This window comes from Bacillus rossius, chromosome 1, assembly GCF_032445375.1.
Source record: "Bacillus rossius redtenbacheri isolate Brsri chromosome 1, Brsri_v3, whole genome shotgun sequence".
NCBI lineage: Eukaryota > Metazoa > Arthropoda > Insecta > Phasmatodea > Bacillidae > Bacillus > Bacillus rossius.
The window spans coordinates 93,646,202-93,672,789 of record NC_086330.1 but is presented as its reverse complement, the minus strand read 5'-3'; the positions used below and the strand labels follow the sequence as shown (position 1 = coordinate 93,672,789).

Here is a 26,588-nt window from a genome sequence, read left to right as displayed (position 1 = left end):
CACTGCATTTTGTCCACTAACCTCTCCATTACCTTACCTACTGCCGATGTGATGCTAACTGGTCTATAGCTGGCTGGGTCCTCTTTGCTACCCCCATTCTTGTATATAGGTACCACCACCGCCTCCTTCCATTCTTGCAGCAATTTTCCCTCCTGCAGCAATCTACTGAATAACAGCTCCAGGTACTTCACCATGGCTTGCCCCCCCAGTTTTATCATCCCATTCCCTATACCATTCTTACCTATGGCTTTCCTGCTGTCTAACCTTTTCACTACTTTCTCAATTTCTTCCTTCCTGATCTCCAGCCGTTTCTCGTGTCGCCCTGTACCATGCTCAGCATGTTTCCTTTCCCACTGTTTTCCCTTCTCGAAAACTGACATGTACTGCATGGCCAACAAGTTTGCCTTTTCCTTGGATCCCGCTGCAATTTCACCTTCCTGATTCCTCAAAATTGGTACCCCTGTCCCTGTGCCCTTCGTGCTTCTAACAAACCCGTATAGCTTTTGCCAGTTGCCTTTTGTCCCCTGTACCATCAGGTCCTCGAGGTAGGCCTCCTTCGCTTTCTTTATCTCTCTATTCAGTTGCTTTCCTATTTCTTTCAGCTCCTCTGTTACTGCCTTCTTTCCTTCCTTTTTCCCCAGCGCATATAACAGTCTACCCTTCCTCTTTAGTTTCCGAATTTCCCTTCCATAATAAGGTGGGTCCCCTCCCACATTAATCCTCTTTTTAGGTACATATTGATCTTGAGCATCTCCCACCACCTTTTTGAAATCCTTCCACAGTTCCTGCACGTCGATGCCTATGCTCCATTGGTCGAATCTCTCTTCCAGAAACTCCTCCACCCTTGTCTGTACTGCCCTCCCATACAACCATATTTGCCTGCTGCTGCCTTTCATGACCTTCTTGTCCAGGCAAATCTCCACAAAGGGAATATTGTGATCGCTTATCCCATCCACCACTTTAGAGTGAGTGGCTAGCTCCTCGGGTCTTACCAGCATTATTTCCAATAGTGAACCGCCAGCTCCCCCACCCATCCTAGTTTCCTCTACCACCACCTGTTGTAACCCCATGTTCACCAGTTTAGTTTCCCTCCGTTGTCCCAGTGGCCCCACCAGTTCCTTACCACACTGCCATTTGACCCCTGGAAGGTTGAGGTCACCTGCTACAACTATCATGCTGTCCTCCTTCAGCCTATCAATCCTTTCGAGTACAGCCTCCACCTCTGTACCCCCATCACCCGGCGGCCTGTACACCGCAAACAGCTGCATTTTCCTCTTCTTCCCTGAGATCTCCAAATGAAGTATTTCTTCCTTCTCTCCCATCCACTTGACTTCTGCATTATCCCACCCCCTCTCCTGTTTCTATCCCTTCTGAAAACTACGTAACTCCCTCTCCTTATTTTGTTGTCTGCAACATCCTCATCCAGCCATGTCTCTACTGCCACCACTATATCTGCCCCATAGAGCTCAACCACTGTCCAGAACTTGTCCACTTTGTTTAGAATACTCCTGCAGTTAACAACCATTATATTTACTCTCTCCCTTTTTTTCCTACCCTCTTCTCCTGTTTCTATATGCACCCTCCCCTCCCCATCCTGCTTTTGTCTTTCCCTCCCTCTCTCCATCCCTTCTTGATTATTTCCCCTGCCTCCCCCCTCCCCACCCACCATTCTCACTTCATTCCTTTCTACTAGCTGCATCCTGATCCTACCTTTGTCCTTCCCCCCTACCCCGTTTCCCTGCCCCACATTACCCGCTCTTAAGCCGTCTATCATCACCTGCGTCAGGATTCCCACGCCTTCCCTATTCAGATGGATTTGATCCCTTGCCATGTGTCTCATCTGAAGTCGACTCCTTGCACTGATGTAGTTTGCACCCCACTCCTGACACTGCTTCAGCATGATGGCTTACGCAGCCCTGAGCTTGTGGATAGGCACACCCCTCCTAGGCAGCACTCCACTCACCAGGATGTCTCCCCTCACTTTCCTTTTTAACTCACGAAGCATTCCCTTCATGTCCTCCTCAAACTTTCCTGGTCCTCCCCCCCTAACAAGGTGTGTTTACAAATACGTGCATACTCGTGAATGTGTAGTATACTGTTATTTCTCGTGGTAAAAATGGGACGAAACGTCATTTCCATTCGCGATCACATAAATGAATACAAAAGTGATACGAATATTTTAATGTGCAATTTATGTAATTGCCGCCTGGAGTGGAAAAAAAAAAGATGTACTTGAAAAGCACATTAAATCTGAGGGACATCAGGCTGCAAAAAAACAATTCACCGAGAAATCGGATGAAGAAAAAAAAGTCGGTAAAACGGCAAGCAACGGTTTCTGGCATGATCGAAAACCAAAATAAGGCGAAAATTGAAGGGGAAAAAAAAAACGAAAAAAAATATATTTAAAAAACGAGTTTCAATAACATTATTTGTGCACTCTACATCAGCTATAGCCATAGACACGGCTAAAAAATATTTATTGCAATTTTAAGTATTCAATTTATTGCACTCATAAGTGTTAAAAAGTTGTTTGGAAACCTGCCAAGATAGGCTATCTGTGGTTTTGTGCTAGATCTTTATTTATGTGGTTGTTAATAATTAATATGTGTATTATTTAATGCTTTTTAAAAATATACTTTTCTTCAGTAATGTAAAATGAGAGAATTCGCTAAATATTGTTTTTAAAAATGCTACAAAATGCTAAATTTCAAATTCAAAATGCTAAATGTTATTATTTTAAATGCTATAAATCACCATCTCTATCTATAACTTATTCAGATAATTTTAACTTTAAGATTTTGGATTAATCTTAATATATATAAATCTCGTGTCACAATGTTTGTCCTCAATGGACTCCTAAACCACTTAACCGATTTCGATGAAAATTGGCATTTAGGTGTAATATTTTCCAACTTGAGAGATAGGATAGTTTTTATTTCGATTAATGGTCTTAATCTTATAATTTTAGAGTTTTCTAATGTGATGTATGTATGAGTTGGCAGAAAATCACCACGGCAACGGCTGTAGCATTGTTGATGCTTCATTCGTCTCCATGGCAACGACTATTTCATTGTTAGTGTAGTCCTCATCACTCATTAAATACAGACCACCAATTTTTAGATATATACAGGTAAATAACTATACACTGGTAGAACAAAGTCGGTCGGGATTTGAAAGTGATATAAATTATTCAAATTAAGAAGACAATTACTAACTACATCTGATTTCTAAAAAGGTCCCCTTCACCAAGTCAACTGATTTCGATGAAAATGGGCATTTATGTGTAATTTTTTCCAACTTGAGAGATAGGGTAGTTTTTATTTCGATCAATGGTCTTAAAAATTTATTATTAATAATAAACTGATCATCAATGTTGATTGGTGTTTAAGCCCGGGAAACAGTGGGCACTTTGTCTCCATGACAACGTTGCGTGCTCGAGAGTCGGGAAACCATCGGTGCTATTCGTTTTTCTTCGGTACATTATACAGCATTGTAATAAATTTTCACTGAATTTTTTTTATTTACCATTACTGTAAATGGGAGATGTGGCTTAATTTTTTTCCATTAGTATAGCCGTGCGAAGCCGGGTCGGGTAGCTAGTAGCTATATAATTTTTTATTCCTATAAATCACAAGAAACATTCATGATCAAACATTTTGTTGTTATTAGAGAGGAATTACCGTATTTACTCGCATAAAGGTCGCCATCGCATGTAGGTCGCACCCATAATTTGAGGTCTTGAATTTGGTATTTAAGATTCCCCCCATATAGGTCGCACCAGTAATTTAATGACGCGAACGGCCGGCGCGCCGTGCACAAAAGAGTTAAACAGGTACTGTAAAACTGCGCTACTACGAGAGCTGATAATGGCGTGATAAATTGTTGTAACAAGTACTCGTAATAACCGAATATAGAAAATTGAAGTCAAGTTAGTTTTTGGAGTAGATAATCACAGCGACTGACCGACAGGATGCGCTCCCGCCCTTGCCGTCAGCGATGTTTATTTTGACAGCTCAAGCAATTATCTTTTCCACGACCCTTCACAGCGTAAAAAAAAAGAAAAAAAAAACACTTATTAACGGCGAAGGACGGTCGTATAAGCACATAAAAATATTTATTTTACCGTCAATGGACTATACAACCTGGCTTTTGCCGCACACTGTGTGTGGGAGGGGAGGGGGATGCTGACAGTTTCTTACGCAGAAGGTTGAAATAAGGGAGGGAATGTGTTGAAATGTTAGTTGGAAAAGGAAAGGGGGGGGGGGGGGGTGTTTTTAAATGGCTTGTGGCTCTTGAAGAATTAGCAGGGAATGGGAGAGGTAAGCGTCACGTCACATATGACGCCTGGCCGGACGAGTTTCTTACGCTCTCGCAGAAGTTACCACAGCTGCTTTTCGTGCGGGCGGGTAAGATAACATGACAGCTGAGACGGCTTTTCGTGCGATAGTGGACGCGCCGAGCTCGGCTAGACACTGCCGCGTGGACAGTCTAGAGGGGTGGTATTTATTTTTAGCCGTCTTTATATGCCTGCCTGCTTACAGTACAGCTCTCGCCAAGATAAACGTGAACACATAGCGCCCAACAAAGTGTAACAGACTTGTTTTTCAGCCGATTTTACTCAAATTTTCGACTTTCACTGCTCAAATTTTTCACAGTTTCTCAAAAAATGGTCGTATAAACGGAATGGACGCATCAGAGGGGGGTCGCATCGGCGGGATTCTACTGTATTGCAAAATCAATTCCTCAAAAATTTTTCTACACATATAGGTCGCACTTCATCCCCCCCCCCCCCCCCCATCAAATCTGGCAAAATTGCCGCGACCTATATGCGAGTAAATACGGTAGACCTTTCTTTAAAAAAATTAAGATATTCTTTAAAAAATATATATTTAAAAAAAAAACCTGGTTTTTTAAAAAAAAACACTTGGTTTAAACCATGGTTCAAACCATGATTTAAACCGTTATGGTTTAAATCAGCTAACCCTGCTGCATCAACAATCTAAAGTTATATTCTGTCCACACTATGGCATGGGTGCTGAGGTTCAGGAAGAAACAACATGGTTAAAAACAGTAGCCAATAGGTGGAGGAGGAATTAAACATCTCTCTAAAAGCTTGGCCCATGAGTAGGGACAAGATTATATGGTGAATTGCAATAAAACTGAAATAACACTGAAAAGCACGTCAAAATACCGCATAAGGCATAACACAGAAATGCAAGTTAATACACCACAAAGCAACAAAATGTAAGTTATATAATGGAATTGAGCCGCAATAAATAAAACTTAATTCAAATCATAAAAAGTAATATTTTAATGTTTTAAATTCAAGGAATGTCATTTCCAGATAAAACGTTTTACTTAGGTGCATCGATCAAGATAATTAATTTAATTTGTTTTATTATGCAACTCTTATTGGATCACACTTAAAAACTACAAATATCTGCAAATTTATTTTTATTGTTCTGAATGTATCTGTTTTAGACCAATTTATTACAGCTTATGTTATCGTAAAAATGCAGTATTGTTTTAATTTTACCACTATTTTGGTGGCGTAAGTACAGTAAAACCTCGTATTTATGTTCTCGTTATTTACGTTTTCCCGCAAATAACGTCATTTTATGTAGGTCCGTTTTATTGTACATTAACTTTCGTGTTGCATTTTCCCTGAAATTACACCGCTACGTAACCAAAAAACCCGGAATGTACGTTTCAAAACACGGTAAAAATGTAAATACTCGTCACGTTAGTCATAGATGTGAAAAGTTTGAAGTAGTTCGCCTATTGTCTGTAACCTTTCGTTTTGATGTATCGACAAGTTCTATGGTGCCTCTCCTCTACTAACGTTTTAATCTTTGCTGCCATAGAGAACTTTCGTAGCAGAACCACAAACGGTTTTATTTATGGTGTCATAGAGCACTCTCGTAGCAGAGCATAGTCCGAAGCGCTGAGCTATCGATACTACCGGAAAGCGCTCATACACAGTACGTATATTTAGTAGTGCTGCATTATGTACAGTACATATCTATGATGGCTTTCATTGTTTACATTAGTCAACGTCCGTTTTGGTTAGCACGTGTTTTTTTATCGTTCACAATATTATTTATGGCAAGATTTTGATTGAAGATGGATAGGTATAAAGTTCCACGAAATACTTTATCTATTGAAGATAAAATTAAAATTATTGAGAAGTTTGACAAGCATGTGGGTACCCGAGTGGTTTTGGCCAAGGAACTGAATATTCCTGTTAGTACTTTAAACACAATAATTAAAAATAGGTGTTCTATTGAAGCAAATGCTGCCCAATGCGGGCCTAGTGCGAAGAAGCGCAAGTACGTGAAAGACTCTACATTTAAAGAACTTGAAAGTTTGTTGTATGAGTGGTTCATTTGTGCTCGCTCTTCAAATCTTCCAATCAATGGCAACGTACTACGCGAGAAAGCAAAAGTCATTGCTTTGAGGCTTGGAATTGATGATTTTTCAGCTTCTAATGGATGGATAGACAGATTTCACCAGCGCCATAATGTTGTTTATAAGGTTGTGTGTGGTGAAAGCAAGAGTGTGGACGAGGAAACTGCTGATGTTTGGAAAAACACGTCGCTCAAGGAACAGTTGGAGGGGTACTCAGCTAAAGATGTTTTCAATGCTGATGAGACAGGTTTGTTTTACTGTGTATTGCCTAATAAAACATTATGCTTTAAAGGGGAAAAATGCCATGGTGGCAAGCTGAGCAAAAATCGCATTACCATTCTCTTACTTACAAATGCTGATGGTTCTGAAAAATTTCCGTTGTTTGTAATCGGCAAATCAAAAAAACCACGTTGTTTTAAAAACATTAAAACTTTGCCAACTTTGTATGAAGCAAACAATAAATCCTGGATGACAGGGTCTCTTTTTCAGCAACAGATCCAAGCTTTTGACAGAAAAATGGCGCTGCGTAACCGAAATGTCTTGCTATTCATTGATCAGTGCCCTGCCCACAAAATAAACATAGAGCTGAGGAATGTGAAGATTGTGTATTTCCCTGCGAATTGCACAAGCACATTCCAGCCCCTAGATCTGGGCATCATCAACTCTTTCAAGTGCTATTACCGCAAATGCATTGTATCCAGAGCAGTTGCCATGCTGGACAATGGCAAGGACCCAACACAAATGAAAATAAATCTACTAACTGCACTACATTTCGCAGCAAGAGCATGGAAGGAAGTTACACCAGAAACTATAACCAACTGTTTCCAGAAAGCTGGTTTCTTTGTTGACAGTGGACAGAGTGCTGGATCCAGTGAAAACTTGCCTGGAGCAGATAAAGTGAAAGAAGAATATCTGCAACTTTCACAAAATGGAGACTTCACTGACTATGTACAACTGGATGATAATGTTGTAACTTGTGAAGTCCAGACTGTGGAGGACATTGTTGATAGTCATCTGGCAGAAAAACAAGAAAGTAGTGAAGATGATGATTCGGAAGTGGAAACTCCCATACCGACGACGATCGATGCACTTCAAGCCCTACAGACTCTAAGGAATTATATTCTCAGTGCACCAAACAGTGAAAATGCAGTTGATGCACTTCATTCCTTGGAAAAAGAAATTCAGACCATACAAACTGAACAAAAGAAAAGTCAAACAAAAATTTCAGATTTCTTTAAAAAGTGTTTAATTTATACTAGTATGTACCTATAAAACTGTACTAGAGAAAATTTAATGTAGGCTTTATGTTGCATTGTTTTTTATATTTAAGAAAATTATATTTTTGCAGTGCCCTAAATGTGTTGTAAACAACTATTGTTTGTCTTGTAGCACCAGTAAATGCTGATACATTTTTTTAAGCTAAAATTTAGCATTAACTGCCAATAAAAGTGCTTTCCCACAATTTACACTTTCCCGCAATTTACACTTTTTCCTTGGGGTTCCTTGAAAAGTGCAAATAAGGGGTTTTACTGTATTACAAAACATATTTTATAAAAATAAAAACAATAACACTGTAATCTTCTATTTAAAAAATGAAATTGGACTATAAAAAAATCCATAAAATCTTGTCTCTACCCATGAGATGACGTGGTGACGACACCCAACCCGCATGTACCACATGGCTACATCTACGTCCCACCCTCACAGCTCGGTGAGTCGTGACTACCAGAACCTGTGGTTTCACCAACACCAGAGCTGCCAACCATTACGGATTTTCCGTAATTATTACCGATTTTCCGTAATTATTACGGATTTTAACCCCTAATTACGGAATTACGGAACATCGCTAGTTTATTACGGAAACGAGGCTTTGTGCTGCATGGTAACGGAAAAATTTACGTTTCTGCTGTGTGTGTTTCGTGAACGCTGTTTGAATACTTCGCTTGGTTGCTCAAATAACGGAACTAGTAAGTGTGCGCATGTACGATGTACTGTCGAAATAAGTAAATTAATTCTCGTGTTTTCAAATAATAATGGGATGGTATTACGTCCGTTGTACGATACAACTAGTACATATCCTCGGACTTATCGTTTGAAGGCTACTTACATCACGATAATTTTTGTACGGTACTTTGGCTAACCTGTGTTGTATTAATTTATTTATTGAAAGCCATTTTTTTCATCATAGTGTTTTTGTCCGGTTTTTGTCGTGTCTACAGACGTGAAATTTTTTTTATTTTTTTCGATAGTGTTGTGTTCTTCAGTGCCGGTTGTAGAAATGAAGCGTGTGACAGAATAATGTGTATCTGGGGGAAAAACACGCAAGACTTCAGAACTTTCCACTTAAATATTCAAAAGAATGGCCATGATTGTCGTTTTCAAATGTTTGGAACGCAACGGTTTTGTAATGTATGCGCGTGTGACTTTTCGATTGCACATGGTGAAAGGGATGACTGTAGACGGCATATTGAATCAAAGAAACATGCAGAACATTTTAAAGCCGTGACTAGCAATAAATCTATATCTTCGTTTTTTCGCTACATCTGAAGAAACGAAAGTAACGAACGCAGTTATTGTTTACAAGTCCTTGTGTTTGTCTTGTTTGTTTACATGACATTTCTTATCGTACCAGGATAAAAGAAGCAAATAAAAAGACAGTTGTTTTAAAGTTTAACTTTGAATACATTGAATTGAAGATTCAAAATATCCAGTAAAATTATTATTTCTTACATATTAAGATGATTGTATTGTTCAAATAGATTTTTTTATGTATTAATTTGCATTGTATTCATATTTTTCTTTTTCTTTTGCATATTATTGTCGTTGTTTTATCTTGTGAGTGTGTTATAATGCCCCAGGAAAAATTTATCGTGCATGATTTACGCGTACTTTTTTCATATACCTAATTGCCATTACTGATGGGTGTGATTTGAGGTTGGCAGCTCTGCAACACTTATGCAGTGGGTCAAGGAACCTGCAAGTTTTTGCAGTTTTTATTCTCAACATTTGTATTGCTATTTGTATTGTGCTACATGTTTTTCCAACAGCATGATATTTTGTGGGAAAAAATTATATATAGATAAGACAAACATTTGAAAGAAAAGATTTAATATTACTACAGATTGTAAACAATGTACTATTAATTCTCGAATATTTGGGAAATAAAAAAAAAAAGGTATCTGCAGGCATTGAATCAGTACTGGGGCAACTGCAAAAACATTTACTCTAGACCACGACATATACAACAAATTTTTCAGCAGTATGGTGATCACATGACTTGGGTAAGACGGTGTTGAAGTTAGGAACTGACCTGGGCGTACATCTGGGTGGTGTGAGCGGCTTCGTCGTCCCTGTCCCGCAGCTCCTTCACTTTCAGGGGCATGAGCAGGATCAGGTCCGTCAGCAGCACGTGCAGACGTCGCAGGTAGTACTCCTGCCAAGCACAGGGGCATGCTCTGCACGTCTGGATTTTATTGGTCAATTTGGTTCTAGTTCAGTTTTAAATAATGAACCTTGGTTTTTGTTCCATTTCTTAAAAAAAAAAAGCAACATAAAATTATGGATGGGGCTTTAATTTTTATAAGTAATTTAATGCTAAAAAAAATGATTCAATAACATAGAAAAGAGGAAAACACACTAGCCTAAAACTTATATTTTAAGTATATTTTTTAGCTACCTCAAGCCATGGAATAAGCCAGTTGCTACTGGCTTCCAGACACTGACAGCAAAGGTTCATTATCATTTTCTGGTTCAGTGTTATAGGCACTAATTTGATATTTTATATATATATATATATATAAATAAATTGTTACTGCATTATAAAACAAAGCACATTTAAGCTGTATACTATCAAAAACTAATTACATCTGAATTATAAGTCTATGTTATATATCTGTGTGTGTGCATGCGTGCACACCCACACTTAATGTGCAATTGCTAGAATACATGCACAATGTGTTCAAAATTGGTTGCAGTGTTATACATGAAATGTTATAATTAATTGCTCAAAATTGGTTGCAGTGTTATGCATGAAATGTTCCAATTATTAGTGGGAATATGCATGCAGAAACAATTTTGGTGAGGCACAGTTCGAAGCGAGAAGTATAAGGAATACGAACTTCATGGGTCACAAAAAACCTGTCTAGACACTAAGATTGCTTGTGTTGCCAATTCACACAATCCTACATTAAAAAAAAGTGACAGAGGGAGAACTATTAACACTGACCGAGGTATTGTCACGCCCGCTCACACAACGCACACACACAAATTCTGGCTGGTAGTGAACACAGCCGAACAAAAGGGACAGGGCATGATGTTTGTCATCAGAGTCCTGCCCACTTCCTCCCTCTGCTCAACCCCTTCTGATACATGTTAGTGATCAAGGACAGCCACACAGCATGCACTCTCTTGCTTAGCAGGCTGTGTTTACTGAATGAACGCTTGATTTTTTACTTCAATTGACTTTATTTTTCCTTGTTTGAAGGTCACATTTAAATAACTCATACCAACAAGAGCCAACAAGGAAGCAATAATAATTACAAGATTAATTTAGTAAGATTCACATAGTAAAACTAATGGTGCATTAAAAAACTTTCGTAACTTCGAAGATCTTATAGTATCCTGTACTTGTAATTAAAAGGTTCCACTACCTACAAAGCACTACAGTTCAATTCTCCCACTGCCATGTTTAACAGCATAAATCTCTATATAACACTGACCAAATTATTCTGATTTTATTTTACTACGTCTATACTATATACAACATGCAAACACAGGAACAAACCTCTTTGAAGAATGTGGCATTCCCCAAGAACGTAGAATGAAGGAAGTCAAACACTTTCAGCTCCAATGCCGTATCCACTAACACCTCGTCTTCATCGAGGAAGTCTGCAATATAAGTTTACATGCCTGAGAATTTGATTCTGTGAGCACTTCTACGTTCTGCATTATGGAACCATACAACTATGAATCAATATTTAAACTTATACATTTTTGTAAGTTTACTCGTGTTGCATCATGCTGATTCTGTATTTAATCATTTAATAGTACATCTTACCAAGAAAACCCTTTAGTCATTGTGGTCAGTTTAAAAATTCTGTATTTTGGTTTTCACCCTTATTGTAAATTCATAATTATGTGTGAATATTCTAATTATTGATACAAATAGGAATATTTTATTATGTATTCATATTTGATTTGACTTCGATTAATAACACTTTGAAATAACAAACATTCATTTGAAAACGAATATCAGACATAAAATACCTTGAGTTTTGTCATTTACCAATGTTGGCTGTTGAAGTTAAGTCATTTTTGTGATGTAAGCACCTAGTTGAGATGTTTTAACAGGACCATATAATCAAAAAACATGAACAGTATTAGTCTTTTTAAAAGGAAAAATATTCAAAGTGTACCATATATCCGAATACCTGCTATGGTTGTTGGCAAGGTATAGCAATTATAGTAAGACTGCAAAGCACAACTTTCTGCTGTATGTGCATGAACACACAAACACCAATCAAGAGTAGAACTATACGCATTGTAAGTCATAATATAAAATTATAGATATGAATATTAAATGGGAGCTACAGGTGTATGTGACTTTGATATATAGTACAGAACAGATAATAAATAATCTATTATCCTTGGCCTTTATTTTGTCTTGATAGATGGAGTTTATATATGAACAGCTGAGTGGAAAAAGGATAACATTCCACAAAATAGCAAAATGAACCTGAGATAGCCATTTTGTAGTATTTCTTATACTCTATCAATTTAGTGTAAGAAAGATAGTTGTAGTCCATTGTTGAAAATGATGCTGAATATTTCATTGAATAGTTTCCAGGTGCATTTTCTTTGTCAAATAGTTTTCGTTTCTTTTTATTATGTGTGCCAGTATTTTGTTAAGTGCAATACATTATAATAAAATATTATTTTGCCTTGCAGAAAGTTTTTCTTGATGCATCACAGCTTTCAAAATATTATATATGACTATTAATTGCCTTAAATGTGTGGAAAAATAAGTTTATTATGTTTAGTGCATTAATATATTGTCTTTAATGCATTATTTCTTATGTTTTAGGGTTGCAAACATTATTTATTATTACTTTTTTTGACTGTTTGTTGATTAGTGGAATAAGGATAACATTCCAACACTTTCAATTAGTCGTATTTCTTTACTTACTTTGACTATGGCCTCGGAAATAGTGTACTTTTGCTGTATACTACTACACCTACAGTTGCTCAGTAGTGAAGTTTTTGATCCAAACTGTAGTTTTCGTACAAATCAGTTTTTCCTATTTTTCTCAAAACATGTATATATGGAATATTAACCTTTTCCACTCAGCTGTTCATATATATATTTTTTATTTTTATTTATATAAATATATAACTAGATAGCTTGGGTTTTCTTACATGAAAATATAAATATTGCTATTGACTAAGTAAGTTATGTATATTAAATATGTCTTAGATGTCTTGGCTACTAATATATAATCTCATTTGCTGGTAAAGTGTATGACTATAACACAATAAAATCCAACAAATGTGTCACTAATAAGCTCCAGGAATTTTAGACTTGATTTGACTCATGGAATGTCACTTTGTAACATTACTTAATTTATTTCTAACACAAGAAAAACATAACCATGAATTTCATAACCAAATACCAAATTATCACAGAATATCAATGCATGCACAACATAATGGTATTACGTACTCTATTACTATTTAAATCTTACCTTTCATAATACAGTAGAACCCCGATTATCCGCGACTCGATCATCCGATTCACGGATTAACCGCGATTTATGTCCATCAAGTCCAATTTTTTAGTTACATATAACCAATGATTCAAAATGTATGTAGATGTTAAAATACTTTGCAAAATGTATGTTGGTCAAAGTACTTTGACTCAGTTACGTTTATATACACAGAAAGTTTAAAAAAAATACTAGTACATACATACGTATGTACATAATACTTTTGTGTTCCATGTTACGTGAATAGATTATACACTGGTGCGCGATGCCATGTCCGCATGACCGGACTGTACACTCCCGCACGCAGCACGGCGCCGTGCCACAGAGTTTACCCGGCACATGGAGACAGACAGTCCATTCCATTAGTGTACGTTGTTGAAGCGTGAAGGTGGTGATAATTTTATGTATTGTAACAGTGATCTGCATTCCGACGGATTATACCGTTGTGTTGTGCGGAAGTGTTGAGCGCAACATTTCATCATGTCATCAAATGAACAGAAAAGAAAGCGAGTGGTACTGTCCATCGACAGCAAAACAAAAATTATAGAAAGATTTCAGAGTGGAGAAACTATTGCAAACTTGCGACTGAGTTTAATGTCGGTAACACAACAGTGCGCGACATCATAAAAAATCGCGAAAAAATCCTCCAGTTTGCTTCACAGGCTGACACTTCAAGTGGATTAAATAAACGCAAGACGATGAAAGAATCCACATTTAGCTGCTTGGACACTTGTTTGTTTGAATGGTTTCAACAGAAAAGGTCGGAGGGTGTACCATTAAGTGGCGTAATTTTATCACAGCAGACGTAAATTTTTAAAAAAAACTAGGCTTGACAGAAGAACCATTTTCCTGTTATATTACTTCTCCGTTATTTTATGAGCACCGACTGTACGGAAGTGTGTGTGTTGCAACTAGTGCTTGGCACGCAAGATAAATTCAGCCTATCATTTGCTGACGCGGCGCAGTGATACGACGGTGTTTGTTTATTCAAAACTCAGCTAAGAGTGAAAGGAGAATAGATATAACGACCCCTCGCTGTTCCCGAGATTAGGGTCGTTAAAAGATTTCCGACCCATCTGCAACATTAAGTCATAATAGGCAGTTTTTGCACTAATTCCACGTTCAGCAAGCTAAAAATAAAAAATCTAACATTTAAAATTCATATAAATAAAGGGTGATAAAAACACCGTAAATTATACGAGACAGAGACACCGTTTCAAAACCATCAAATCAAGTCTCAGTGCACTGGTATGAAAAATCTTATCTCGAAAAGAATTTTGAAGGCAGTCGTTCTGTAAAACAATAACCAGCCCGATGGTGTTACTGACAACAGAGCAATGAGCTAAGTGTGGCAGCGTCGCTTACGCGCGATGAAAAGAATGTGTGACCTTGGCAGCTATCAGCTGTCATGGGCCCTCGGACTGGCGGGCGGCTAGTCACACACCTCGGTGCAACAACGACTCGCGTGCCCACGTCTCCGCACACGAAAGACTTAAAAACCACTGCTGCCCAGCACTAAGCAGTCCGCTTCTATGTCAACAACGCACACGCACACAAAGCATGTGTATATATGTAATCTCCGAATGTCCACAGATGGCTGTCTGTGGGCTAATGACCTTTGAGGCAAGCATGACTCGGCTAACCGCGATTTTCGATTATCCGACTCACTCGTCCCCTTCATTAACACGGATAATCGGGGTTCTACTGTAGTTTTAACTGTGCTTAACATTAACTTATCATTGTAACCCCCTAAAAGCCTGCTCAAAATGAAAATTAAATTTATTCCTTTACATTTCTACCAGAACAACCTCTAGGGTCCAAATTTTATATTTTATTTCAGGGTAACTCATGAAGATAATTATTTCTGTCCACGACTAGTCAAAGGTTTGCATGAAAAGTAATCACTAGGACTACTGGCTTTGAACTTCCAAATATGCTTAGCCTCACAGTTCATTACAAAATTTAATGTCTGTGATTCTGGACCGTTGAAATTCAGACAAATAACTTTACATCTGAAAGTAATATGTCTACGATTCTAACTGCAGGGTTGATAAAGTCTAAAACTGCTATAAATATAGAATGAGCTCAACATTCTCTGCTGGCAATGGCTATTACATACTGAGTCATAAAAAAAAGCCAATTTTATTTATTGGCCATAATTCTTGCTATAGTCGCAGAATTCTCACACCAATAATAGTATCACTGTATTTACTTCAATGGCACTGAAGACACTGGAAAACCATGGGTTTATATATGTTAGAATTCCTTTCCTTGCACAGCCAATGGCAGGTGAGGTATCCAATATCAGTCTGTTTGTGCCTGATGCGAACAGATGTCAGTTCCCGAATCATTGCAACTGTTGTCATTGGAAACCTTCTGCGTTTGTCAGTGCTATCGTCATTGTGTTGTCCATAGTACTTTTTTATATTCATTATTGTGTTTATATATTTGCTGCATTGTCCAGATTTGTTGAATGCCTGCATTTAATCTGTCTCGTTCTTGTTAGCCCACTGTCTTTGTCTGTTGTTATATTATTTTTCATGACTAAGTTCCTTCAATGGAATTCTTGTGCTGTCTGATATTTAGAGGTTGAACATTTTTTGACGTGACAACGTCTAATAAATCGATGAACGCTGGTTGCACGCACAAAATTGTCCCACTACGGATGTGTTTACGCATGTGTGGCATCTCTCTGGTATGTTACGGACGGTACAGAGAACTCAGCCGGCACGTGGCGGCGTACTGGTTCGAGGTTATTGTTGTGCACCGCGCCACGGGAGTATATTTGCAAGGAAATGGCGTTCTTACAAGTACGTATTATTTTAATTACTAGTGTAAATCAGTATATTTAAACAGTGTTGTATGAGTATTGTTTTAGCTGTGTAACTAAATATTTATTGCTGGTATGATACTTTTCACGCTTTAGTTTGACATTGGTAATTATTTGTCATGAGTTATTATTTGATCAACTAAATCACACACCTTATTATAGTTATGAGCCCACGAGCGTGTAAATATTTCGAGTCCAACAGAGAATATTTTAGTTAAAAGAAATTCAAACAAATATTGTGTGTGGAATATTATTAATTTATACCATCTGAAACAATTATTCTCAATATGGTCTCGTGGCCGTGTGGTTAGCATGGATGACTTCCAATCCAAAAGTTCTAGATTTCAATCTCGGCAGCTGCAAATTTTTTTTTTTGTACTTGTAAAAATAAATACGGCGCACGCAACATTTCAAAAGTAATAAATATATTTGAATTAATGAATGCAAATAAAAGTAAATTTATTAATTAATTTGTACATTTCATTTCACTCCTTCTTTGTATCCATACAAAATAGTGCTAATTCAATAAAATTGATTCAATTTTAGTCATAAAAGTATGCAGAGGTAGATTTTATCATACAAAAGATAGAAAAATTAAAAAAAAAAAATTATTCATCAAAGAATATAATATTTTAATGCTTAAATGGTTTGGTTAAAAAAACTTATTACGGCTCAGTCTCAGGCCGAATATGATATTTCCTTTTCTTCTGGATCAATCATTTCATCAATGTTTTGTTATGACGTCACATTAAACTATCCTCCGTAAACCGACTTTACAGACAACCAATTTTTTTTTGTCTGTGTTGTTGTCGTCGTGTTGTACATAATACTTGTTTAGTTTAATCATTGGTTCCATTAGTCCGACATCAACAGATTCAGTCTTGTTTTTGGTGAATATTTATCTTCATATATCTTTTATTTTCAGAATTTTTCCCTGACAAACAGTGCAAAACTGCAATGGCATATGTCCAAAAAAATTCATTAAATCAACATTTGCCCTTGCATGAATCATTTAACGAACGTAATAAATATTTTATTTATGGATTAACTCTGAATAATATGTTTACAGTGATGGAGCGAAAAAAAAATCACCAATGTAAGGCTACCGATCGCAGATGTTTTGTTTACAGAAGAGAAGCGCCATTAACATCTCGGTCAGGAATGACCAAAATCAATGCCATTTTAGAAACATTATGAACAAAATATATTGAAAATTTGCTAATGAAGCACATGCTACAAATTCTCACCTTTTCAATAAACTTTTTATATTCATAACATCATCACTCAAATCCAATTTTTCCTCCCCATCACTTGCGTATACAATTTTCCGCCACATTTATTCTACCCAAGGCAAGAAATTTCATATCCTGAGCTTTTTTTAATCATTTCAGGGTTTTTATTTTTCCAGCAGGCATAACTGATGGCTACTACAAACCTTCGGCAATCATTGCAACGTTTTCTTACAGAAAATCAAATCACAAAGCACAATCAATATGCAAGATGTCCGTCGTTTATTTAAGGCAGAAGCAGGTCAACCAACCTTGGAGCTTGAAGGAACCTGTGCATTATGCAGCGTTGCCATGCACGTTGTCAAGTTTGGAATAAGCCTTGTTCCATGATTTGTCAACACACGTTTTACGAAAAAGTGTGCACAATTTACGGGTAAATACGGTATAATTCCCACCAAAAATGGAAATCATAGCAAGATAAGTAAACTAAAATGTTCATCATTACATCCACCATATAAAATTTTTACGTGTTCAACAAACAATGAAACTGAATTAGCTCCTCATATTGCTGTACCAGTTGCATCACGTGTCAAGCAATCAGGTCAACGAATGACTAGTGGTTTATTTTTGTTGTGTATTCATCAGACGTTATGCTTTCAATGAAGGAAATGGTGTACGGAAAGAATAGCCTTACAAGGGATACGAATGTAAGCAGATGATTGGTCGAAAAATGTATCGTAACAGCGTGCTGGGTGCGGAAAAGGTTTTGATTAGTGGTGGTATTTTCGATACTTCGATACCTCGATACCTTCGATACTTGACGGTATTGCAAAGTATCGAGTATCGAAACTGTAAGTTCGATACATTTTTTCGATACCGGAATGGTTGTTCATTTGTATTGAAATAAGTATTGAGTCGCCATTGTACAAAATACAACTACAGTAGAACCTCGATGCTACGTTCCCGATTCATACATTTTTCCGTGTCATACACCGATTAATTTTGGTCCCGCCGAAAGTACTATATTTACAATGGTTTACTTTCCCGGAACATAAACTTATAAAATCATTAATTTCCAGTTTCATACGTTTTTACGAAGCGGAAAAGTCCTAAAATTCACAAATTTTTTTGTTATATTCCTCCTGATAAACTACGTTTTAATGCTTATATTTTGAAAAACGTTCATTGATTACCTTTGCAAACGTAAGAAAATAACTTTATCGCACCATAGATATGGATAGTATCAGGAAGACTGCACTTTGCTAGTAGCATCTATGGCTAGCACCAAGTGAGACTAGGGGCGCTAACTAGCAATGATTATGAAAATGGTGCACGCGCTTTACCAAGGCACGGATCTCATATTTTGTGCATTCATTAATCTTTGAACTGAATATACCCGTTTGTTATTGTTTTCTTACGATCGGATTGTTTTGTATTTTACGTTTCTTAAGTTAAAATTTTATTGAAAATTATTCTGTTGCATAAAGTTGTTTGTATAATAAAACAAACAAGCAAACATTTCTGATTTTCTTTTTACAATAGCCTAATTTTTTTTTATTTCTAAATTAGGCTTGGTGACTTTTCCCCAGGGTTGGGAAAAAAACAGTTTTTTTAAAAAAAATCAAAAAAACATGTTTTTTATTGTTTTAAACTGTTTTTTTGGTTTCAAACAGTTTGTCATGTTTTAAAGAGTTTTTTTAAGTTTAATTTTTTTTTGTTTTTAATATTAATTTTAATCAAAACCATCAAAATATGTTTTGCACATATGGTTTCAGCAGAAGTCCCATCAGGTGTAAGGTATATTGCTACACATTTTTGAATATGGAATTCCCTGGCATTTCCCGGTTTTCCCTGACTGTAGCCATTCCGGATATTATTAAGTACAAGGCAAAAAGTTCACCTTTCAAGGAGTACTTATTCAGGCCTGACGTTATGTAAGATTTTGGACATACGCCATTGCTAAGCACAAGTATGTCTGTAGAAGAAAACTACAAAAAAAAAAAACAAATGACAAAAAAACAAATAAAGCAAAAAATTGCTGTTGTCAGGATATAAACACCACACAATACTCCACAACAGGAATATGGTCAGCGAAACAAAGAAAAATGGACTAACAGAACGAAAAAAAAAAACCCACAAATGATGACAGCACAAAAATACTGAAATCAAAACATTCAGCACAACAGTTGAAACGAGACAAAAACACAGCAAAACGAAAAGACGAAACAAATACAATAGTTTTTTTCAAAAAAGAACGGAAAAAAAAATCCACAAATGATGACAGCACAAAAATATTGAACCCAAAAAAATTCAGCACAACAGTCAAAATGAGACAAAAACACGACAAAACGAAAAGACGAAACAAACACAATAGTTTTTCCAAAACAGAAACAACCGACGTTTCGGGAACTGCAATCTGCTCCCGTCCTCAGGCAGAGACGCACATGGTACGAAAACACAGGTGTGACCAAATTCCTGTAGTGGATTATTGTTTGATTTTTATATCCTGACAACAGCAATTTTTTGCTTTATTTGTGTTTTTGTCATTTGTGTTTTTTGTAGTTTTCTTCTACAGACATACTTGTGCTTAGCAATGGTGTATGTCCAAAAGCTTACATCAAGTCATGCACTCCCATTGCACAAATATTTCAAAGATAATACTTATTCAGTCCTGTAACACTAAAAGAGATTAAACCTCTAGTATGGTGGATGGCTTTGGAGAAAAGTACTCATCATGCAACTCTGCACCTGGCACATCAGTTACACAGTGCAGTAGCTTCGTCAGCTGGTATTGAACGTCTTTTCTCCACATTCGGGTTTGTGCATAGTACTGTAAGGAACCGGCTAGGAACAGAGAAGGCTGCCAAACTTGTAACTGTTTTCCGTGCACTTAACTAACAAAAACAAATTTTAATTAGGTTAGATGAACTTAGTGGAACTGGCACCCTGGATATTTATCACAATTGGTGACTTACAATGAGACAGTGATGCTTGTGATGAAAATGTCAATAAGCAGTTTTTGTTTTCGTAAGAAATAAAACCTTTTTAAAATACATATAAAAAAACATGTTTAGAACAGAATGTTTTAAACATTGTGTTTTAAACTTGTTTTATTCAGAGTGTATTGTTTTAAACAATTTTGAACATATTGTTTTAAACGTGCCAACCCTGCTTTTCCCCCCCTACAAGAAAGGACTTCATAACATTTTGTAAGGCCACTGTTTCTCATGTCAGCTTTACTTGGTTATGGACTGTATTTTACATTTATGGTGGTTTTATTATATGTATATATAATTATGAATTCATATCTTTCATTAATATAATGCAATTATTTACACATTATGTATTTAAGTTAAATCTGACATTGTGCTGGTATGCTAGATTGAAAAAAAATTGTATTATTGCCATTCCCTTTTTGTACACTTTCCTACATCATACATCATCTTAGTGCCCTCCGTTGAAAAGTGTATAACAGGGGTTCTACTGTACTAGAACAGCTTATTAGTGGTAATTATGATAACCAATAGGCTTACATCAGAATAAATTATAATTATATAAGTCATTACTGCAACTTGCCAATAGTAAACAAACGGTAAAGTAAGGTTAAGTTGTTTTTGTTTCGTGTTCAAGAAGTTACGTTTTTCGTACGTAATCCTTTTGAAATTGAATTAACAGGAAAATTGAAAAAAAAAAAATTGTAGAAATATTGAGCACTTAAAATTCACAATAATTGACTCCACTCGCATTCCGTCGCAATAGTAACAATAACACGCCTAGTAATAACAGTTAACATCATAGAGTAAGTACATGTCACGTCTCTCGTGTATGGTAAGTACAGTAAACTCCCGGTATATCGCGCCCCGATTGATCGCGGAATCGGGTATATCGCGGGTCAAACCATGTCCCCCAGTCAGAAATGAATAATAATAATGGAATAAATGGTTGACAGCCGATTAGGATAATTTTGCGTTGTAACTAACAAACTAAGCATCGGGCAGAAAAAAGCCTAGGCGTAGAAAATGTCCGCAGTAAAATTCTAAACAAGATATCTCCGTACATTATTCCTCTATCTTGTAGGGTTTTCAAATTATGGTCCAATCCAGCCCAGTGATATTTTCTGAAACACTAGTTCTTATGTTCTTAACGTCGCTTTATCTCACAAATGAAGCATCGGACAGGGGACCTGATAAAGCCCACCGTCCAGCGACATTATCCAGCGTGACTCGGCTGGGGATTGATGTTGGATAGGCTTGGTTGTCGGCAAGCGCTGGGTAGGGAGAGGCGAGCCGAGAATATGGAGAGAAGTAGAGATTAGAGCGGGCAGAAACACCACGGGGAGTGGGGGAGGGAATGTGTTCACGCAGCACACAGGCAGAGCATGAGTCACTTGACTGAGCAGCGTCGCTGCGTACAAGGCATAATCAGGTAGTCCGGTGTTTAAAATTCCACTCCAGAATCTTAATTGGTACTTTACTGGACATCTGTATATAAATGTTTTGTTACAACTTAAACCTACAGACGTAATATTATTGGGTAATTCATTGTATTATACAAGTTCATCTTTTTACTTTGGTATAATGTTTTAACATTAAATAGTAAAGTAAATCGGCTAGCGTATTTTTAATCTTTGCCCAGGAATTCCCAGTGGTCCAATATTTACGTGAACCATACTGTACCACTTTTGCCGTGAGGTAGTAAACAAGTCCCGGAAATGTTTATGTGTAGCGGTCTCCCGACCTTTAAACAGAGGCTGGGGAATATAACACTTGCCGATCCGAGCCCCACACACTCAGCAACTCGACACAGCGTTTGGTGAAATAAGTAAAGACAAAGTTTAACACGGTTTTTAATACGGCGTCACTGATTGCGCTAAAATTAAATTGGCGCAATTTTTGTTTCCCACATGTGACCATTTATAATTTACTGTAAGCATGGATAATAAAGTTTAACCACTTGACACGATAGACGATTCTTTATTTTTTATTGTACGAATGCTAGAATCGTTTTTTCCCTGTATCTGCGGCCTGCTTCTACAAAAGACAAGCTCTCTGTAAGTAAATCTAGAATTTTTATTTTGTCAATCAAACTCGGTACTTTGCGATTCATATTCGGTTTGAAGTATTACTATGGCCTTTCTATTTAGAAGACTTTGACCACAGAATCGTGTGTAACCGCACACACTGCACTTACTTTGTTACGGACACTGACGAAGCAGATACTGTGGCTAACACCACGAGACTGGCAGCAGCAGCTTGTGTGCCGCACGTGTGTATGGCGGCGTGTGGCGCGCTCGTAGGCCGTGCGACAATCTGTGCGCGGCACGCGGAAAAATAAAAACAATTCAAGATTTAATATTTATCTTTAAAATTTATTATTTTTATTTTTTCACCTGTGTTTAGTGGAAACTGCGGATGCAAAGTCCGCACAAAGGCTATACTGTGCGTGCTTGCCGACCTATTAGAACACAGGCGGTGTTTTATGCCTTTTGACCTTGGTCACATCGAAACATCGCGGTTATGCAACAACGCGGGTAAAAGTTATGTCCCCCAACAACCGCGTTAAATAGGGAGTGTACTGTACCAGAGATTTGTATCGATATTATGAATGTTTTCAGTTGCCGCTGTCGTATAGTGACGTGAATTGGCGCTACCAGCGCGAACTATAATTGTTTGCGGCAATTATATTTAAGAGAGCGCTATTTTTATTTACATTTGTTCGCGGTAAAAAAAAGTGCAATGGAAAATAAAGGGATAACTCTCTTGAAGATAGTTTATATTTCGCTTCTATTTTTTATATTGATTTTTATACTCAAGTCTTTAAAGTTGTTTGCAGTTTTTATTTTTTAATAAAGAGGGAATTTATATAGTTTAAAACTAATTTATGTTATTTGTAATAATTGTTACTTAATGGGAAAATATTTTTCCCTGGAGTATCGAAAGTATCGAACTGAAAAAACAATACAGAATCGAGTATCGAAATTGTGGTATTGTCCCACCTCTAGTTTAAATGGTCATGTTTATTATTGTTTTGAAAAAAATTGTCTAAAGGTTTACCTATAAATAAAGTTTAAGAGTGTAAAGAAAAACTTTATTACATTATTTTATTCCTGAAATGATGGACGTTATATGTGGGAAGCATCTATAAATACAAAATTTTGAAAGGGAAAAATTAACATAGGAATACAGTAGAACCCTGTTATAATGAATCTGAAGGGAGTAGTTTATATGTTCACTATAGAGGGGAAACTTTATATCTGGGAAAACTGTTATATTGGCAATACATACTCAAAAGCAAAATCTTAACTACACATAGGCCTAAGCCAAGAAAAGAACGAATGAAAATACTCAAAGCAACAGTTTTATGAGCAAATGCAGATATTATTTTTAATGAACTACACGTGTACAAACTTTCTATTACCTAATGGTTCTTGGACATCGGCGTATTATCCTTTTTTCAGGCATTTAATACTCTGTGCGTTTTCGCAGCTTGAGAAAGAAGATTGTTCAGCTTGTTTAATATTGTACTTAATGTGGATGTTGCAATTCCCAGTTCCTTTGCTATTAACACGTGCGGGACAGTGGGGTTGGAGTCTACCTTTTCAATAATGTCCAGTTTATCTCGTACAGATAATAGAGCTGTAGCAAATCGTATGTATTCGTTACTGAGTAACGGGTGCGGCATCTAGTAACGAGTAACGAAACGTTACACACGAATGCATTTCGTTACTCGCATCTTTCGTATGTTTCACGCATGCGCGCGCGTATTCGTTACAAAGAACGATGTTTGTTTATTAATAAAAGTATAATTTGGAAATTCGTCGTCCAAGTTTTTTACTGTTTATTAAAGGTATTGTGTGTGTAGACAAAGTTTTAGATTCGAATAATAACAACGTAAGAAAGTACTTTTTACAAATTATAAATATGTATGTTTTTGTTTTTTATAATTGCGTATTTTCACGTTTTATGTTCTTATCTTAAAAGATATATTATATTAAAGCTGCTCTAATGAGAGTTAATTGTTTCTTGGTTAACAAAAGCTGTTAATTATCAAATATTTTTAATTGTTTATATTCGATTTATTTTTATTTACGCGACGTCATACTGTACGCGTACGAAATACGACTCGATTCGATGCTGTTACAAAACATAGCATGTGCCATGTCATGCGGTATCAGAAGTAACGAGTAACGATACGAAAGTAACGAGTACTAATTGTTATAGTAACGAATACATACGGGTACACATTTTTTCGTTACTTTTACACCTCTAACAGATAATGCCATACGTTTTTCACCGCGCTTTTCCCCCCTTTTTTATGTACGCATTTCTTTTTGAAGCACATTTGCAGCTTAATAACACGAAATTCTTTTTACCGTCAAAAGTAAATAAACGAAAAATAACGAGTCTGGCGCATCAAAGATCACTACGTATCATTTAGTATCGCAGTTGCTAAAGCTGGAAGGAAAATGTCTCACTTTCTATGGAAAATTTTAGTCCACAGAGTTCTATCTAGTGGTAGTCTTACAAATCTTACTCAATCAAAATGTCCGAAACGTGAACGATAAAAATGAGACGAAAAAATATTGAATTTGCTGCTATAATGTACATACGCATTTGTGTGGTGGTAATTTATGTTTAATTTTGATAACATATTAAATGTACACGCGTTTGCCCATTCTTTAACTATGCAGGGAAAACTATTTTTTATTTTCACCAAACTGATCACCATTTTTGGCTACACGTAGCCTACCGAGGCCACTCAAATACGTCTTGTTTATAATATGAACAGTGGACAATCGAGTAGCGTATTGCGGAGAAAAACTTCAATGTGATCATAATAGACGTCTTGTGAAAAAACTTGTAATTATATGAAAATATTTGAGATAAATGTGCATTATGTCGGCAAAATTTGTTCGTAGTACACGGGAAAACGTATCAACATTGACAAAAGTTGTGCGCTATATCCAATAAATTAATACATAACCTCACATCATTTTGCCGGGACTGAGACGGAAATTCACAATAAACGGGAATTCATTATAGGCGGGTTCACTATAAACGGGTTCTACTGTATATGGAAATTATCAAGGAAATAATTATTTAAACATTATAACCGGGAAAACATATCATGCAGGAACGTCGTAAGCGAGTTTTACTGTATATACTAAGATGCCTTTCTGCAAAGCTTGAAGGTACACAATGTTTATAGTTTGTTCATCCAGTAATGTTCATCTTATTTTAAAAGTTAATTGTGCAAAATTTAATTTAAAAATAGTAAACTTCGGCAGTGACAGGATAGTTTTTTCAAATCTCATGTAGACTGTGACCTTCTTGTTTAGAAGGTCAAGTGTGCAAAATTTCATCAAGCTTTAAGTAAAAAAGTATATTTGAAAAAAATTAACCACAAACACTCTTCCATGAATATATTACATAAATTTTCACATATATACAGGGCCCAGTCAAGCCAAGGAAAGTACAGGCAGACGCAGCCGGGCTGGCACTCACTGCGGTCTCCAGCGGGGTGCAAGCACTGAGGGGCAGTGCGCAGGGTGGTAAGGGCTAGTCCAAAGGCCAGCTGTGTGAGCGCCTGGAGTCCCACACAGTCCCACTGCCGCCCCACGGGACTCAGCTCCCGCATCAGGTCCACCACCAACGACTGGTCCACCAGCAACGGCAGGTTACGCACAAACTCTGCAAGTAGGAATGTCTCACTCATATTGAGAATACAGATTGCTATCTTCTGAAAGGTGAGTAGTGAGATAAGGTTTCTATGAATCCTCAGTTTTTAGATCAAACATTGAAGTATTCCTGAAAATCAAACACTTTTTAAGCTAAATTAAAAAATACAGTGAAACTATTTCACACACTTTACAGATTTCAAGAAAAATTAATGCAAAAATCAAGAAAAGATGAAGAAATATATAAATTTAAATAACAGATTATTTGTTACATACAAAAAGCTTAACAAATCTGTATAATTTCTCATGCATGACAATTTTTTTTAAATAATCTGTTAATGAGGCCCACTTGTATATATCAATAATGAATAACTAAAAAAATTATTAATTTCTAATGTCAGATAAAATATAAAATTTATTATTTTTTCTTTTCACAATTTTTGAATATTTGCAGACAACTACTTGAGATGCACCTTAAAGGATATTCAAGGGTAAGGAGAAACAACAGTTTTGTTATTGGTTGTTATGTTAGTGCAGAGCTTAGGGAAAAAAAATCACCAACATCTTTAAACACACAAAAACCTGAGAACTAATTCTGAAGTGAACTGCTACTCGGAAATCTAATGAAACCAGATTTCAAACTTTAGGTCAGGAATCACATACATATATCTATACAAAATAAT

General features: G+C 36.5%; 1 protein-coding gene across 1 annotated transcript in view; it reads right to left on the bottom strand.

The window, feature by feature from the left end:
• LOC134540217 (nuclear pore complex protein Nup205) overlaps positions 1-26,588 on the bottom strand; it is a 279,586-nt gene that overhangs the window by 227,837 nt on the left and 25,161 nt on the right. The window contains exons 7-9 of the mRNA XM_063382820.1: positions 25,733-25,918; positions 11,192-11,295; positions 9,719-9,841 (exon numbers count right to left, since the gene is read on the bottom strand). Of these exons, the coding sequence (XP_063238890.1) occupies positions 9,719-9,841; positions 11,192-11,295; positions 25,733-25,918 (413 nt within the window). The remainder of the gene's footprint in view (positions 1-9,718; positions 9,842-11,191; positions 11,296-25,732; positions 25,919-26,588) is intronic.